General features: G+C 37.1%; 4 protein-coding genes across 4 annotated transcripts; 3 read left to right on the top strand and 1 right to left on the bottom strand.

Moving 5' to 3' along the window:
• Positions 1–3,193: 3,193 nt before the first annotated feature.
• On the top strand, positions 3,194–4,810 carry LOC135683687 (uncharacterized). Its single transcript, XM_065199019.2, has one exon. It carries the CDS (start codon positions 3,194–3,196, stop codon positions 4,808–4,810), a length of 1,617 nt encoding a protein of 538 aa, XP_065055091.2.
• Positions 4,811–5,758: 948 nt separating this feature from the next.
• Positions 5,759–7,171, bottom strand: LOC148957354 (uncharacterized). The gene has a single exon (XM_089115449.1). The coding sequence runs from the start codon at positions 7,169–7,171 to the stop codon at positions 5,759–5,761; it is 1,413 nt and encodes a 470-aa protein (XP_088971575.1).
• Positions 7,172–7,886: 715 nt separating this feature from the next.
• LOC148957353 (uncharacterized) lies at positions 7,887–8,549 on the top strand. Its single transcript, XM_089115477.1, is given in 1 exon segment — positions 7,887–8,549. A coding segment is annotated over 1 exon segment (660 nt). The 5' UTR covers positions 7,887–7,889.
• A 3,802-nt stretch (positions 8,550–12,351) lies between these two features.
• On the top strand, positions 12,352–13,349 carry LOC148957352 (52 kDa repressor of the inhibitor of the protein kinase-like). The gene is made up of 2 exons (XM_089115430.1): positions 12,352–12,826; positions 13,078–13,349. Exons 1-2 carry the CDS (start codon positions 12,352–12,354, stop codon positions 13,347–13,349), a joined length of 747 nt encoding a protein of 248 aa, XP_088971556.1.
• Positions 13,350–17,543: the final 4,194 nt, after the last annotated feature.

The raw sequence follows: 17,543 nt of genomic DNA, 5'->3' as shown, positions 1-17,543 counted from the left end.
CAGCTGCCATTTCAGAAGTATACAATGGGAAATCGTCTCAATCAGAGTCAATGAACATTGTTTCAATATCAAATTTGGCGTGTTTTGAGTTAGTGGCTTTATGATCTTCTTCAGTTGTATTACCGTCTTCCATATTTGTGAAAATCGGAGTTGGTGGAAATAATTCATGGTCTGGCAAAATGTACAAAATGTTTGTTCTGAACAGATGGTAAATAAATGGTCCATCAAACTGCTGATCTCTATCCAATGTGGGTTTTACAATTTTGTTGTTAACTGATGTTGCAATTTCATAACCAGTGGCATCACCAAGTAACAGCATTCCATTCCTTGTCAAATTTGACACCATGAAAAATGTGGCCTCTTTCCATCAGGTCTAGTTTAGGTTGTTGTTTTGGAACAATATTATCATTCGGACTTCTTAACATCCTCAAAAGTTGATCCTTATGATGTGTATGAATTGCAAAGAACCTACAGATACAGCAAGGCAAACCTAGGGTTTCTTCGTATACTGGCTATTGCCAAAAAACATAATCACTTTGCTCATTAAAATGGTACATTTCAATGTACCGCTGGGAAACAGTCTAGCGAGAGTCATGCAGGCCATGCTGAAGAATGTTTAGGCCATGCGATGGAACTGAAGGATCTGGTAGAGCAATCCAACCAAGAAATGCTTAAGGCAATTTCAAAAATTCTCAACAGAAAATTAGCTAGTTTAGCTACGAAAGATGATGTCAGTGCTTTGAAAAATATTATTAATCAACAGAGATTGAAGAGCGAAATGCTGGAGGCCAAAGTTGTTCTTATGGGTTTAGAGAAAAGAGCGTCAGAAAATAATGGTGATATTGACGATAAGAATAGAGAAGCTTGAGTTGAGAACCAATGACAATGAGCAATATCACTGGAGGCTGTGCTTACGAATTACGGCATGCAGTTTTTGAAAGAGAGACAAAGGCTTCAAATTGAGGCAACTGATGTAGTCAGCTGTGCAACGGGCCCCTTTAGATATCTACAGAGTCGACCATATATTTTTACATTTTAGAGATTTTTTTCGTCTGATTTCTAATGGAAATGGATGCATTCAAATTGTTGCTGCCAAAGGGAAGAAAAGTTGATTGTCTAGAAGATCTTGAGACACTGACTATTAAATATTTGAAGCATATTCTTGTACAGTACAGGGAGAAAACTGCTGATACCAAAGCCGACATTATTCCTCATGCATTTGCTGTCTTTTGCCATGCAAAGAGTTTCAATTCTCAATCCAATGACCTTTCAGATGAATCCTCGTTCCTTTGTCACGAAATTGATTTCACATTTGAGGCTTTTTATGATCAGTGCAAGCATCATCCTTGGACAGCTGATTTAAGTGGAATTCTACTTTTCTCCAGCTCGTTGAATATTGGGTTATTCGGACATCAAAATTTAAGCACACACTTCTTCAGAGTACTGCCTACAAGAGACTGAAAGTATTTCAATATATCTTTGCAGGGTTTATGAAAAAGATAAATATAGCTAAGAACAAGGAGTTTACTTTCTTTAATGTTCGTGTCAAGGCATGTATAAAGAAGGTTCTCTATAAAGCAATTTTAAAGCTTTCAAATCTTTCTGGTGATGTTTGCTCTGCTGCCTGATCTTGTCCTGCTGGCATTTGTCTTGGTGACTTTGGAAACTGCAACCATGTTGGTGGAGTTCTCTTCACTTTAAGATGTAAACCAACATGGTCTACAAAAATTTGAATCAGCGGTTCCCTGCACATCAAAGTTATTCTTATGGAATGTGTCAAATGCCTCTGCCCTTCCCTCCTTTAATCCAGATCCAATTGATGAAATTGTAATAAAGAAGATTAGGTTTGAAAGAAAGAAATTTTAAAACGGCATAGCCCCACATTTTATAAAGGATATGTTTGCAATAAAAGAAACACCTTATGATTTAAAAACAGCAACTTTGTAATTCTGAAATTACAGTAAAAGAAGGTAAACATTGAGTAACATACTTTGGCCCATATCTGTGGAGCAAATTAAAGAGAGCCATCAACGAGGTGCCAAAAATAAACCAATTCAAAAGATGTATAAGAAGAATGGACATAGAAACTCTTTTAGACTGCAGACTGTAGTTTAGTTATACACAGGATTTTTAGAAATTTTTATCTTTTAATAATTATACTGTAATTTCATATTTTATGCTTTATTTCAACTTTATATACTTTTTTGTTGTTGTGTCCCCAATTAGCTTGTAAGCTTAATACTTTTTGACACATTAATAAAGTTTTTGATTGATTGATAGATTTATAGCATTTTATAGCAACGGATGCATTAAGTTTACACACACGCTACGTTTTTGCAGAAGATTCGGAGCGCCTGCCATCCGCAGTTATTATCATAGAAATTGAAATTTTACTAAAGAGAGAGAAATCATGGCTTGCGTTACTAGCTAATGCCTACTGGTTACGTGTTTAATTTAGAAAAACTAGCTAAATGCCTACATGTTTTTTGTTACAGATTGAACTTTAGGTTATGAATTTTTCAACATTATTTACTTGTTTGGGTCCAATTTCGGCTTGTAGGCTTGAAGGACTGGTTTTACTTAACACGTGTTGTTTACAAACTTGGAAGTTGAGCGCTCCTTGTCGCCTAGATTGGCCAGATGTTCATCAAGATGGTGCCATGTGTTCAGCCTTTATTTTCACCAGTGTTACTTGTTTGCAAACTGCCCAAATGGGTTATTAAATTCTACAAATTTTTTCTTTTGATAATATATCCTCTCATTGTTTGTTTTGAGCCAAGTTGTTCATTTTGAGTTAAGATGAGCCAAATTATTTGATAGCCACTATTTTATATTTGATGCTCTCTTGATTTTGACATATAAATGAAAATCAATTTTTTGCGCTTTGGCTTGAATCGCTACCTTCAACTCATGTTATTCCTTTTAGATTTTTGATCAATCAGCTCCAGTGAGAAATGCTACCAAAGTTTCCACCTTCACCAGAACAACACAAACTGAGCTTCGCAGCTTGGATTACACTTGTGTAAGGGATTTCTTAGCAACATCCCTTTTAATAGACCCCTTTCACATTGAATTGACTTACATACCAAAACGAGGCTAAAGTTGTTTGGACGCGAACTCACTTAGTGAAAGTACTTCAAACATTCTTATCTTGAGATTTATTAGTTGTTTCTTGCGGTTTGATTTGTTAAAAATGGATCAGTCTACAAGTACGAATGAGTCGAGCCAGCAAGTAAAGAAAAGAGCTTCTTTAGGAAAGCAGTGTGCAGCGTTTGGTTGCTACAATTTCTTTTATTCTACCGACGGATCCCCGACTGGCCTACGCTTCTTCAAGTTTCCTCAAAAAAACCCGGAAAAACGTCAGTGGTGTAATTTAATAAAGCGAGTTGATGGCCTGGATGGGTTCAGAGTTACTGCATCGACTTATCTGTGCCATGAACACTTTACGGATTCAGACATAAAGAAGAATCCTCAACGCTGGAAGTTACGAAGTGGCGCCTTGCCTTCACTTAAATTGCATGAAGGAAACCGCTTGGCCTCTTCTACGAAAACAACTCGAAAAGCTCCAACGGATCGCAGCTCCTTTGTTTTTGAATCTGTAAGCGATGTCTTGGATTCAATGGAGAACACTGTTTCGACGCAAACAAATCTTTCGTTTATTAACAGGCCTATTTTCCTTGAAAATCCTGGCCCTGGCAGTTTCCCAACAGTCGAGCACGGATATTCCCAAGGCAACCAGAATGATGTAGAGTTGGTTGAATTCGTCAATCTCAAAGAGAAAGTTGAGGAACTCTCTCAAAAAGTTGCTGATTTAAATGATCAACTATCTTCTGCAAAGAAAGCCTTTTTTTCTGTTGAAAAATTGCAAGATGATGATTCAGCAGTGAAGTTTTACACTGGTTTTCCTTCATATTTCTCATTTCAAGCCGTTTTTGAATATTTAAAGCCAAAGCTTGAAAACATGTCTTATTGGCGAGGAACAAAGTCCACCAATACCTCCACAGACCAAGAGCAAGAACAGAATCTGACTTCAAAAAAACGAGGACCAAAAAGAAGGTTGTCACAGTTAGATGAATTTCTCTTTGTCCTGATGCGTTTGAAAGTTGGATTGTTTCTCAGTGATCTTGCTGACAGATTCGGTATCTCTGTTGGTCATGCCTCAAAAATTTTTACAACCTGGATTAACTTTCTCTTCCACGAATTACCACTTTTGTTTCCCTATCCGTCAAAGGATCTAGTTGCGAGTATGCTGCCAGCTGAATTTAAAAATTATCCTTCAACAAGAATTATCCTTGACTGTATAGAAATACATATTGAAGTCCCCTCCTCCTTAAGATCACAGTCTCAAACATGGTCAGAATACAAACATCATAATACATGGAAAGCTCTTATTGGTATATCTCCCAATGGTGCAATTACCTTTATATCAAAGCTCTGGTCTGGTCGTGTTTCTGACAAAGAATTAACATCTTCCTCTGGTCTTCTTTCTCTTTTGGAACCAGGTGACAATGTAATGGCAGACAGAGGTTTTGATATCGCCAATATATTACCACCTGGTGTCACACTAAATATTCCTCCTTTCAAAGGCTCACGTGACCAGTTAACACCTGCAGAATCAGAAGAAACAGCCAAGATTGCCGCTGTGAGAATTCATGTAGAGAGAGCTATTGGGAGGGTCAGGAACTATCACATTTTAGATGGTGTATTGCCACTAAGTCTTGCTCCTGTCGCAAACCAAATTTTCACAGTCTGCTGCCTTTTAACAAACTTTTTGCCATTTTTAGTTAACCCTCAAAAGAATGATAACTGAATTAAATTTGTATTCTTCAGTAATCAATAAAATAGTATCTATTATTTACAAGTACTGAATAGGTCATACAAAGACATGATAAAAATAGGTATTATACATTATCGACATTGGGTAAATGACATTGAATGCAATCCCCCTTTTTAGGCATTAACTACAATTTGTCACATCTATTGTTGTCCTATTGCCATTATTGTAGTCCTTGCCATCCTTTCTAAACTGTGCATTCAAGCTGATTTCATCTTGGATCTGTAAGTCTTTATATTTCAACAAGAAGCCTTTTTAGTCCAGTTCTTTGTTGCAAAATTAATGTTCTTATTGCCATTATTGTAGTTCATAGCAGATTAGTCCTTGCCATCCTTTCTAAACTGTGCATTCAAGCTGATTTCATCTTGGATCTGTAAGTCTTTATATTTCAACAAGAAGCCTTTTTAGTCCAGTTCTTTGTTGCAAAATTAATGTTCTTATTGCCATTATTGTAGTTCATAGCAGATTAGTCCTTGCCATCCTTTCTAAACTGTGCATTCAAGCTGATTTCATCTTGGATCTTTAAGTCTTTATATTTCAACGAGAAGCCTTTTTAGTCCAGTTCTTTGTTGCAAAATTAATGTTCTTATTGCCATTATTGTAGTTCATAGCAGATTAGTCCTTGCCATCCTTTCTAAACTGTGCATTCAAGCTGATTTCATCTTGGATCTTTAAGTCTTTATATTTCAACGAGAAGCCTTTTTAGTCCAGTTCTTTGTTGCAAAATTAATGTTCTTATTGCCATTATTGTAGTTCATAGCAGATTAGTCCTTGCCATCCTTTCTAAACTGTGCATTCAAGCTGATTTCATCTTGGATCTGTAAGTCTTTATATTTCAACGAGAAGCCTTTTTAGCCTTTTTCAGTGAGATAACTTTTAGTGAGATGTTCATTGTACTTAATATCTTAATTAAGAGATGGAATGTCAATATGATTCACATTTGTTTTTAACTGCCTTTTTTCTCTTTGAACACTTTAGGGAATTTTCCCAACCACCATGCAAGTATAATTTTAAGCCTCGCTTAACACGCCTTGTAAAGTACTCAGGCAAGACAGCTCTACAATAAAAGAATTTCAATGCTGGTAGGCAGGAACTTATAAACTGTTCATCATAAACAATTGAATGGACAAATAAGGGCTCTTGATCTCCAAACCAAACAACAAGGTCCGTTTTCTTCAATCCTGAACAGAACATTTGGGCTTGAATTTGATAATAATAAGGATGGCTTCTCTTCAACTGAATATCTTTCTTCTTTGTTAAAAAAAATTTATTGTCATCCAAAGCTTCAGCAAGTGTTGAATTGTACTTAGAGAAGGGACATTTGATCTCAAGTCCCCAAGAATTTTCTTCAAATTTCACCATTCCATCCAAAGAAGCAGCAAGGTAAGGAAAAGATTTGCACACAGTTAAGCCAGGCTCATCAATGATCAATGCATCATAGCCGTCTTGAATCATCTTCGTTCTGTATAATGAACGCACGTGTGACTTATAAAGTTTGCCATGGTCAGTACTGGCAGAAGAAAAAGAAGAATAGTACATGAATTTCAGCTTTGAGGATGGCTCCACTGAGTTGACAATAGCAGAATAAAAGTTTGTGGCTGTAATGCGGTATAATCTATGAGACTGCCAGTGTTCATTCGCTGCTTGACCACGAGTAATATGTTCAATTCTCTGGACTTCATCATTACTAATGTAGCGATTTGAGAGACAATAGTAATCCATCATCTCTTTGAAATTATTGCAAGAAATATCATATGCATCACTAAAAGGTTGAGGGTCTTGGAAATCAGTTAGCAAAACAGAAGAATTAGCAAATGGTGAGTTTAGAGAAGGAACAGTTTCAGTGATAAATGATTGCTCGTTTGGTGAATGTGATTTTTCAAGAGAATGAAATGCAAAGAAACAGCTATTTGATAAGCAGGATGCAAGCTTTGATTGTAACTCTTGAAAGCTTTTCTCATTGACTTGACGGTCTGTAGGTCTTCTAGGATCATAGCAAAGATACTTTGGCTGATTAGACTTGTCATTATCTTTGCCAAATCTTATTCTTTTTATAACTGTTTCATCAATTGAGACAGGAGAGACTGCAACAAAAGAGGTTGGAACATTCCATGCAGATAATCTGGAAGTGCATGATACAGGCTCTGGGCAGTCTTGATAACCTTTTCTGTTGAAATCCTCTAAGGCAAAAAGAACACCTCCGACATGATTGCAGTTACCAAAACCACCCAGGCCTGCACCAGCAGGGCAAGTACAAGCTGCACAGCAAACATCTCCAGAAGTATTTGAAAGGATGACAAGGACCTTGTACAATGTATTCTTCATAGAAGCTTTCATGCGGACATCAAAGAAAGTGTAATTATTATCCCTTGCCACTGAGAAATGCTTGATGTAGCCTTCAAAAAAAACTGGAAAGCTTTCAACTTCTTGTAGGCAGTACTTTTCAGCTTGATATGCTTAAATTTCATTGTTCTTACTACCAGATAGCTATATAGCTGAATGAAAGAAAATCCCGGAGTCCCCCTGAGGTCTGAGGACCACGGCAAATGGCTGCATTTTGAGGAGAAGATGGCGTTGTACGTACACTCAGCGTCTTCTCCAACTAACACAGGTTCGGATGTACTTACGGCACTGATTTCTTGCTGCTCTAATCGCGAAAAAACCGCATAGGCACGGAGAATTAGATCAGCCTTGGCACCTGAGACCTTCTCTTTGTAGGCCAACAAAACTTTCTTGAGCTCTTTGACAGTTAATATCGAGAAATCTTCAATGCAGGAAACCGCCTTCCCCTCAGGTAACAATGAAATAAATTGATCCATATCTTTAATACGAAAATCGATGGAAATCTTTTACAAAACGGCGATAATATATCTCGAAGACGTATAGATGCAGAGAGGTTGATCTCTGATGTTCGGCACCGATACAACTCTAGCCTCGTTTTGGATCTTAAGTTGATGCAATGTGAAAGGGGTCTATTGACAATGCTAGCAGATCGGGAACAATCTCAAATTTTGCTTGAGAGGACGTCAAAAAGGCAGTAAAAGATGGCGTAATGATGGTCATGTCAGTGCTTGACCATAAAACAATCCAAACATGTGGGCCTGCTGTTCTATGTTTGCCAATCGTAACTTATACCTACTTGGACATTTTTATGAACAAAATGAGAAGCACCATTGCGAAGATCAGTGGGACAAGGAGTGACAAGGTATTTTTATCTTGGACAGGACAATCCATGTTGTCTTCTTCAGTGAGTGACCAGATTGGAGCCTTCTGGAGGAGCGCCACCGGAAAGCATATGAGTCCTTGATGAAAAAATGTGTCACAGATTCACAAGACAGACCCGGCAATGAAGGCTAACCTGGCTTCTCATATGAACCATACCCTGAAAACGACAGAAATGCACTATTTTGTGCTAAACAAGAAAGATAAATCGGCCAAAACATTGGCATATCTAAGAAAAGCGATGCAGAACACACCTGCAGTCACAGAAAAAAACAACGATTTGAAAGATGTACAAATAAGACAATTATTTGGAAAGCAAATAAGGGAGGGCAACGTTCAAATAAATAAAGTTAAAGAAGTGCTAGTCAACCAAAACATTATTGGAATGGATGTTAGGGTTATATATGACAGACTGCGGTACATTATAAGAAAAGAGGGCATTTGTAAAGAAGCAACAAAGTTAGCAGATGCAACTGAAATGGAAGAAGAATAACTCGGTCAGTCAAGCCCCATTCAAACACTCTCTACCTTTCACTTGACTACTCTAGATTTTTGTCGAGAGTAAAAGTCGAGAGCGTTTGAACACCTTGTTGAGAGCAGTCGAGCGAAGTCGAGAGCAGTCGAGAGCAGTCGAGCGAAGTTTGAACACGTTTAAAAGAGTCAAGCGGAGTCACACAACATTCCTATTGTTCAAGGTGTCGTTCAGCGTTGTCGAGAGCGTTTGAACACCTTGCTCAACACAGTCGAGCGTGCGCATGATTTTGCCTGCCAAAACACAAAACAGCGAAGTTTGTATTGTTGTAATCGTAATGTAGGACGAATCATTCACAGTTTACAGCATTCCCTCTCTGCCTTCCCAAGAATTCAGTTTAGGAGAAAATGACCATGAAAATGGCGATGACAGGCTGGAGGATCTTGACGAGAGCGTGAAAACTGTCCTCCTCCAGCTGTTGAACAAATCAAAACGAAAAAAACGAAAGCCTCTTGAGAAATCCGGAAGAAATCACCAAAGACTGAGTTGAAAGGAAAACATGGATTCACAAAGAAATGGACTCAACGAAGCGCCAAGTTGTCAGTACTTTCACAGCATCTTGCCACTTCGCAGGAGGGATTTTATAATCAAACAAAAATCGGGTGAAAGTCGAGAGCGTTTGAACAAGGCTTCAGAAATCCAGTGCAACAGTTTCAAAAGTGATGATGACGAACTTGACACTGGCAAGATTGAAGAAAGGGGCGTTAGTACTGACGACAAAGATGTTGAAGAGATCCAAAACAACATAGTTATAGACAATCAGGAAGACAGCTGCAATGAGCCTTCCTTCGCAAACAAGGTCAAATACACAGACGGCGAGAGCAAATAAATTTCTGAACTTTTTGTGAACGAAATAACATCGCAAGCAACTATTAGAAGAGCAAAAGTGCTCAAAGTATTTAGAGATAGCAAAGTGTTGGCACATCTGGTGGACAAATTGACAGTAACAAAAATAACTGACAAGATACCCACGATGCGAAAGATCTTCTTGAAAGAAAATTCAAAGAAGCAATAAACACTTTTGATTAACATTAAATATTAGAAGACATTTAATTACTTAATTTACAAGTAATGATACCTTTATAGCAGAAAACATAAAAAGCTTACCTAAAATCTTGCAAATTTTCAAAGTTATTTTCACTTTAATTTTGACTTTCTCTAACGATTCATTATTATCCAACTATTTTCTACAGAAACTTTCTTTGTTCGATACACTTTCTCATATTTCATTAACTCTATTTAGTCGTTTTTCTCCTTAAATTTGCTTGCAACAGGTTATCTGAAATATGTATTAAGTTAGGTACAAATACGAACTAAAAGGAAGCAAATGAAAGAGACAAAATATTTTAAAGAAAGGCTGATAACGATTACTAAATAGATGGGCATCATAAGCAGAGTTGTTTTAAACAGAAAATTAGAAAAAATTGGCCGATTTATATGAGATATGTCTATTGTGCCAAATGGCCTATTATAAGAGAAATTGACTTTTTATAGTAAACTATTGTACAAGAGAAGGGTCTAAGAAGTAACTGGAAAAGACAAGATACTCCAGTAGGAAAGGATTACGAAATAGATGGGCATCATAAACAGAGTTGACAGAAGTCGTTCTCAACATGTGCTCTAATTTTATACCAAATGAAATTAAAACAATAAGGCCATGTCAACAGATTGTGTCATTTTGTCTCTTTGATGGTTTTGGCAAGTGTTTTGGGTTTAGAAATACATTCTTTTTATCCTGTTACTGCTGGGTTTGGCAAATATGCACAACAACTCCAATATAAAACCACATCAAAGCACATCCAAAACTTCAACAGCACCCATTAGAGTTCTCTAGACAAGGCTTGATGATTCAGATATATTTACAAGGTCATATGTACCTAACCATGTTGTTCCCCTATTCATTTGGAATGATACAGTTCAACCAATGATTGAAAAAGAGGATATAGCATTGCAAAAGCAGTCTTTGCCAACAACAGTAAAGGGAAAACAGACAACTCTTTCCTTTTCTGTTGCCAAAAAAATTCCCAAACTTGTTTCAGATGCAGTAAAAGATGTATCAGATCAACCTTATGCTCAAGAGATAGATAATTTGTCAGATTTACAATTGTTCTCTTCAAATCAAAATGTTATTGGTAACTTCTACAAAAAGGTTCCCAAACTATCAGATTCTGAGATACATGATCTTATGAAAAATATTTGAAAACCTGGCAGTAAATATGAATATCAAGTCCTTAGCTTTTATCGGAAATCTAGGAAATTTAATTCTTCTTGGCTCCAGAAATTTCCATGGCTTCCCTATTCTGGTGTTTTGAATGGTTCTTTCTGTGTTCCTTGTGTCTTGTTTGGTAGGCACATTGGGTTAAATTCCACTAAATTTGGTAAGCTCATGAAAAGCCCCCTTACTGACTGGTCAGCTGCTGTTAGAAGGTTCAATGAACGCCAATGCATATCAGACATACAAACAATACAAACATTTGTCAACAAAACCAAGTTCTAAACCAAACAGTAACAAAAACAGAGAAAAAGTAGTTTCTATAGTTCAGACAGTTATTTTAATGGGTAGACAGTTGTCTTTGTGGGGACATAGGGATGATTCAAGGATCATTCCATATCAAATTTAGGTGACATGTAACCTATGATCTTAGATTTTACTGATTTTCCTACCATGCACTAACATCCTGGAGAAATGAGTTTATTCAAAATTTGAAGTCAATACCTCTACTGGTTCCGGAGTTGTCACCTTTTGAAAATTGTTCTAAATTAGGGCGTGGCCTGCCCAAAATTTTCTTCGAGCTACATCCAAAAAAATCACCATAAAGTTTAAAATATTATTGAAAGGAAACCCTTAGTTGACACTAGAGACCTTTCAGCCATGCTTAATTGCATTTAAATGTTCATACAGTCATCAGAGCATTGAGAAAATTCCTAATTTTTCACCAATTGTAAAATATGGCAAATCTGCACAACCCAATTTTGGGGATAAAATTCTACTAGTCTGTCAACAAATATTTAAATTTAAGTTTCAAATGTTAAAAGAATTTGTGTAGTGCTTTCCAAAAATATCGCAAACTTCACTTGCATATTTGAAAAAAGGAGATACTGAAGCTCCAAAAATATGATTTTTTATCTGAAAATTTGCCCATTTCTCCTTTTTGTGCAACATTACATACTGTGTCACTGGCAAGTGAATTCACACCCCTAAACAGAATAGGTACTAGATTAATATAATAGGCAATTAATAAGAAGATGCATATAAACTTATACAGACAGAATAGAATACAATGTTAAGGGGTGCCATTAATCACTTGATTCCTGTCAAAGGGACAAACTTCTTTCCCTTACGTTATTGGCATTAAGAGCCTAGATGACTTTTAAGCTGATAAAAAATTGGTCCTTATACAACGAGCTGGTATAAAAATGGAAAATGCTCCATCTAAATCACTGAAAATATGTTACCATCATGAGTGGAAGTTTGGAACAGCATTTGAAAAGAGATTCAAAAATTGTCGCGACTTGTTCAAAAATCACAAGAATAAGGTCAAGGGAGGTCACAAAATATCTTTAGAATTGGTCAAAATCCTAGTTGCAGTAGGCATTGACTGTATACCCGGCATGTAGCTATGTCAAAGTTGTTATGACAAGGCTACTACTTATGCTGAAACTGACAAAGAAGAGGGACAATCAACATCTAGCAAAGAAATAAACGACAATATATATCAAGTGGAGATGGATGACATACAAGACCAACAAAGAGAAATAATGAATGAAAGCTTTAGGTGAATCACCATTGAAAACCCATGCTTTGCCACCTCATCAAAGGGTATCTTATGCAAAGAGAAAGGTTGAAGGTGCCATTGGTTCTCTTAAGCAATCTTTTGCAACAGCAATAGGTATTGATAAATATGACCTGATGAAAAAAGATTCTCATGAAGTGCTAAAAGAGGAGATCTTGCAAAAAGCAAAAGATTTAGACAAACTCATGGAAGCAGTTAAGGTTAAGTTAGCTTCGCTATCTTCTTATCGATATTACGGGTCCAACAACTGTGGTAATTTTCAACCTCTATTGGATTTTCGTCTTGACAGCGGGGATAAGGTATTAAAAGAGCATTCCGAAAATGTACCCAGGAATGCAACCTACAGGTCCAAGACAACTCAAAATGAAATCATCTATTGTTGTGGAGACATAATTAATGAGCAAATCATCAATGAGATAAGAGGCAAAAATTTCCTCTATCCTTGCTGATGAGGTAAAGGTTTTTGCTCAAACAAGGAACAAATGCCAGTTATCCTTAGATATGTTGACAAGTTTGGTTAAATAAAACAGAGATTCCTGAAATTCTGTTCAGTTCAGTTCAGTTCAGTTTTTATATTTCAAAATCCCTCTACATACAGTATCTTTTCATTCTACATTTCAAATAATTACATTGGAAGAGGTCTTCAAGCTTCAAAATATTCAAGTTTAGAATGATAGGAGTAGAGTGGTAATTCATCTACTGTGACATAGGGCTTACTGGTAATGTACTAAAGGATAAAATTATTGATGTCATTACAAATAAATTGCAACTCGATGTAAAGAACTGTAGAGGTCAGTATTATGATGGAGCTGGAAATATGGCTGGAAAGTTTTCTGGACTGTCATCTAGAATTCTTGATCTGAATCCTTTAGCCTTGTACACACATTGCTCTTCCCACCGACTTAACTTGTGTGTTGCTTCTTCTTACCAGGTTCAGAGTGTTAGAAAATGTGACAAAAAATTGTAGCTTTTTTAATAAATCTCCAAAACAACAGCAACTTTTTGAAAAAATGGTGCAAAAATTTAATCCTGGTTGTAAGCAGACAAAACTTTTAGATGAATGTAGAAATAGATGGGTTCTTTGCATAGATGGTTTGAAGAGGTTTATAGTTATGTATAAAGCAATAACAGAGGAAATTCGTGACAATGTTGAGGGAAGCTGGGACAAAAGTGCTGCTGATGGCTATTCTTTTTTTTCACTCCTCACAAATTTTGATTTTATCATTACCTTAGTGGTTGTTAGTATGGTTCCTGCTACTGTACAATTACAGGGACTGCACATTGATATCATAAAGGGGTTGCAAAAAACCCCACAAGCAAATCTTCATTGCAAACTGCAAGAAATAATATCGATTTATACCATGATGGCTGGTTTAAAGATGCACAAGAAAATTGCAGACTCTGTAGGTGCAGCTGTGCAGCAGCACAAAACTTTTTACCACCTGCATAACCATTCCCAGTCCTTCTCATTGCATAATCAAAACGTTTGTTCACTTCATAACTTCCTATCACTATTTTGGAGGTAAAAAAATCATAGGACAAAAACACTCCTGGCAGGTCAAGGATAGTTTGTTTGTTTGTTTGCAAACCCATTTTTTGCTCTGTGATTATCCTTCACTTCCAATGAACAAGACAAACATTCTGGACAGGCAAGCACTTTGAAAGCTTGTGAAATTAGCTCCATGTCAAATAAACGATAGCCTGTTTCAGTACAACGTTCGTGGATATCTTCAGACAACCTTTTGTCAAGCTTTTGATATCTTAGTAACCGAACGTGACTTCCCTGATTCTGCTGATCAATTTGGTATCGGAGTAAAAGAAACAAATGGACTAACAGTCACCGATGTAGTTGGTAATGAGTCAACTTACAGTTGAACTGGCCTAATTTCTTTGACTTTAGTCTCCTTCTTTCTAGGCCGTCCTTTGCATGTTGCTTTAAATTTTACATCATCCTTATTGACCTTTACATGTTGATAAGCCATAAATGATATCTTTGAGCAACGCAAGCTTCTAAATTTCCCCATGGTAGTAGGAGATCGTAATGATTTTGCCTGACCAACTTTGACGATAAAGAAATGGCAGTGGCCTTTTGAACATTGCAAAAACGAGGCTGAGAAGCTCCTTCACAATTGTGTTATGCAATTAGTTTTATGTTTTATTTAGTTTTATGATATTCAGTTGCCTGTTATTTTGATGTTCTTGATAGTTCTGTTGTTTGTCACCTTGCCATCAACATTCCATGTTATTGCATCATCCCATCGCCACTATTGTTGTCATCAGTCATTTGTTGTTTGAAGTAATTAGGGTGTATTCTCATGTGATTTTTATGCTGTGCCCTTGGTTGTGAATTCAGTCGTTATGTGAAGCTGTGAAGTTAAGTCGTGTTGTATCGTTCAGTTAAAGTCATTTATAGTCACATTTTAAATTTGCCGTTACATGAAAGTCGTTTGGTTATTGGAAGTTTATTGAAATCGAAGAAAACTTTCGTACATATTTTGTTGTCCTTCTTTTGCCTATGCTTACCTGTAAAAACAGTTGTTTCACATTGGGGCCCCCTAGAGAAGAACTCACGTCCTTCTGTTGGAGAGCATGATGTCGCTAGAACAATTCAAGGTGCTGGTCTTGGATATGGTAAGCACGATTTGTGCTGAAATGGCTGAAAGGGTGCGGATGGCCGAGGAAAAAGCCAGCAACCCCTTTGTCAACCGCACCAACGTGTACCAAGCAGAAGATGGGAGGCAAATCTACTACTGTTGCTTGCGGGTTGGCCAGGTTGCGAAATATTGCTGGGGCAGACGATATTCATGTCATCATAATCGTGAGGAGCTGCCTCTGATGGAAGTTTTCCCTTCAGCAGTTGCAGCCCTTGACGTCACTGTACGTGACAGTGAGGAAAATTAACCAAATGTTGCTGCAGGATTTGAAAAGAGCCTTGCAAGAAGTTCAGGAGATGACAGCCCCCTTCATGCCCTTGATGAAGGAAGCTGATTGTAGTACTCCAGCGCGGTAGATCAACCAACAGAGAGAGTCAATCAAGCAGTAGATCATGTGGCAGATGGCTTGTCAAGTAAAATAATCGTGCCAAAAAATGGAATTGTTTTGCAACAGAAGGCGGATTATGAGGAGAGCTTGCTACCACACAGAGCAGCAATTTTTCAAGAGCGGGAGAGAGATTTTGCAAGAAGCGTACGAGAACATTCTTATTGGAACTATTTTGAAGTAACTTAATATTTCCTAAATTTATTTTCTAGCTTCTCTTCCGTTTGAGAGTGCAAGCCAGGAGGCTTGTCTTTCAAAGGGGGGAGTTATGTTATGCAATTAGTTTTATGTTTTATTTAGTTTTATGATATTCAGTTGCCTGTTCTTTTGATGTTCTTGATAGTTCTGTTGTTTGTCACCCTGCCATCAACATTCCATGTTATTGCATCATCCCATCACCGCTATTGTTGTCATCAGTTCTTTGTTGTTTGAAGTAATTAGGGTGTGTTGTCGTGTTACTTTTATGCTGTGCCCTTGTTTGTGAATTCAGTCGTTATGTGAAGCCGTGCAGTGAAGCTGTGCAGTTAAGTCGTGTCGTATCGTTCAGTTGAGGTCGCTTATAGTCGCATTTTAAAGTTGACGTTACATGAAAGTCGTTTGGTTATTGGAAGTTAAGTTGGAACTGCTGTCGTTTGAGAATCGAATAAAACTTTTGTACATATTTTGTTGTCCTTCTTTTGCCTATCCTTACCCGTAAAACGTCGTTTTACAGTTGTCAAGGAAAAAATTAGCACAATTCTCAAAAACCTAGCAAAAAAAGTTAAATAGCAGAAAAATGCAGTAAAACTACCGTTATGTCTATATATCAGTAAAAAGAAGAATAAATTTTCTACATAAATGGCTAAAAGAAATCTTTGTCAAAAAATTGAAATTTCAATATGCACTGGGGGGTCTACACCCTTATGTCGCTCTATTGGCCTCAAAATCCTATCATACTAATAAAAATATTGCACCTGGTGTTTTCTAAATAATTGCTTGGGATTTTTTCAAATGTGGGTTTGCTGAGGAAGCAAGTTAAGTTACAAATCCAAACAATTACATCATATGAACTAAAGTTTGAAAAAGAACCACCCATTCTTCATGATAAAAATACGATGTAACCCCAAATTCTCGCATGTTCTATTTAATGTCAAGCATCTTGTTTTGGTAAAATCAAGTTTCTAATTGAAAAACGTTCTGAAAAAGCCAAATTGAGCCAAATTCTAGCTTTAAGCAAAATCATTTTTCAAAGCCAAACATGTTCTGGAAAAGCCAAATTTCTGAAATTTTGCTTAGAAAAAGCCAAGTTGGCAGCCCTGAAGGGTCATGAAAATGCCAAACAGTCCCTCAAAGCCGTCTCAGTAGACATCAGACAGTAGATTGTTTGAGCTATCTCGTTAAAAAGATGGTTTTGAAGGTGCCTCGCTGTTGGAAGGGCTGTAGCTGTAGATGCATTCCAATTCTTGTTATTTGGCTGGAGTTTTGGTATATCTTGAAATCTAACCAAATGTATTGCACTGGTGTGTTTTGGTCATAGAGATAAAATATTTACGAAAAGACCTCTCATACAAGGTATAAAACTGGTAAATTGGCCTACTGGTTTCAATATTCTCCAATTACCTGATTCCCCGATTCCAGATTAGTAATATTTTTCATTCACTAAAGGCGGCAGTTACATGGCTAGTGTTTCAAACCTCTAGCACCCATGTGTTAATCACTGGGGTGTGTGGGCTTGTCTGGTGCTAAATTTAGCAATAAATGCACACAAGTTATAAATGTGTTCCCAACGAATAGCAGGTCACCTTGGAGGACTGTCAGCAGAAATACCAGTAACAAAATGGCAAGATTTGTGCCCAATTTTGATGCGTTCGACTCAATTACTTTATTTGGAATATGCCGTTAGTTCACAGAGAACATCCCTGGCACAATTGCCTGGTTTCGCTGCGGCCGAATGGGCAAGCGGCATAAAGGATATTGTGCCGAGAACTGCCACATGGAATGTATTGAGGGTGACATGGCGGTGCCCACAATGTCGGAGAAGATTCAACTTGTGGAAGGGTAGTTTATTCAAAGGCCCAAAGATCTAGTTATGGCAAATAATAGTTCTAACATATTTCTGGAAGCCTAGACTGTGGACGAACGT

This window comes from Rhopilema esculentum, unplaced genomic scaffold (assembly GCF_057945365.1).
Source record: "Rhopilema esculentum isolate cy_ngs unplaced genomic scaffold, ASM5794536v1 HiC_scaffold_31, whole genome shotgun sequence".
NCBI classification, from domain to species: domain Eukaryota; kingdom Metazoa; phylum Cnidaria; class Scyphozoa; order Rhizostomeae; family Rhizostomatidae; genus Rhopilema; species Rhopilema esculentum.
Note: the sequence above shows the minus strand (reverse complement) of the source record. Positions and strands in the feature narration are given on the sequence as shown.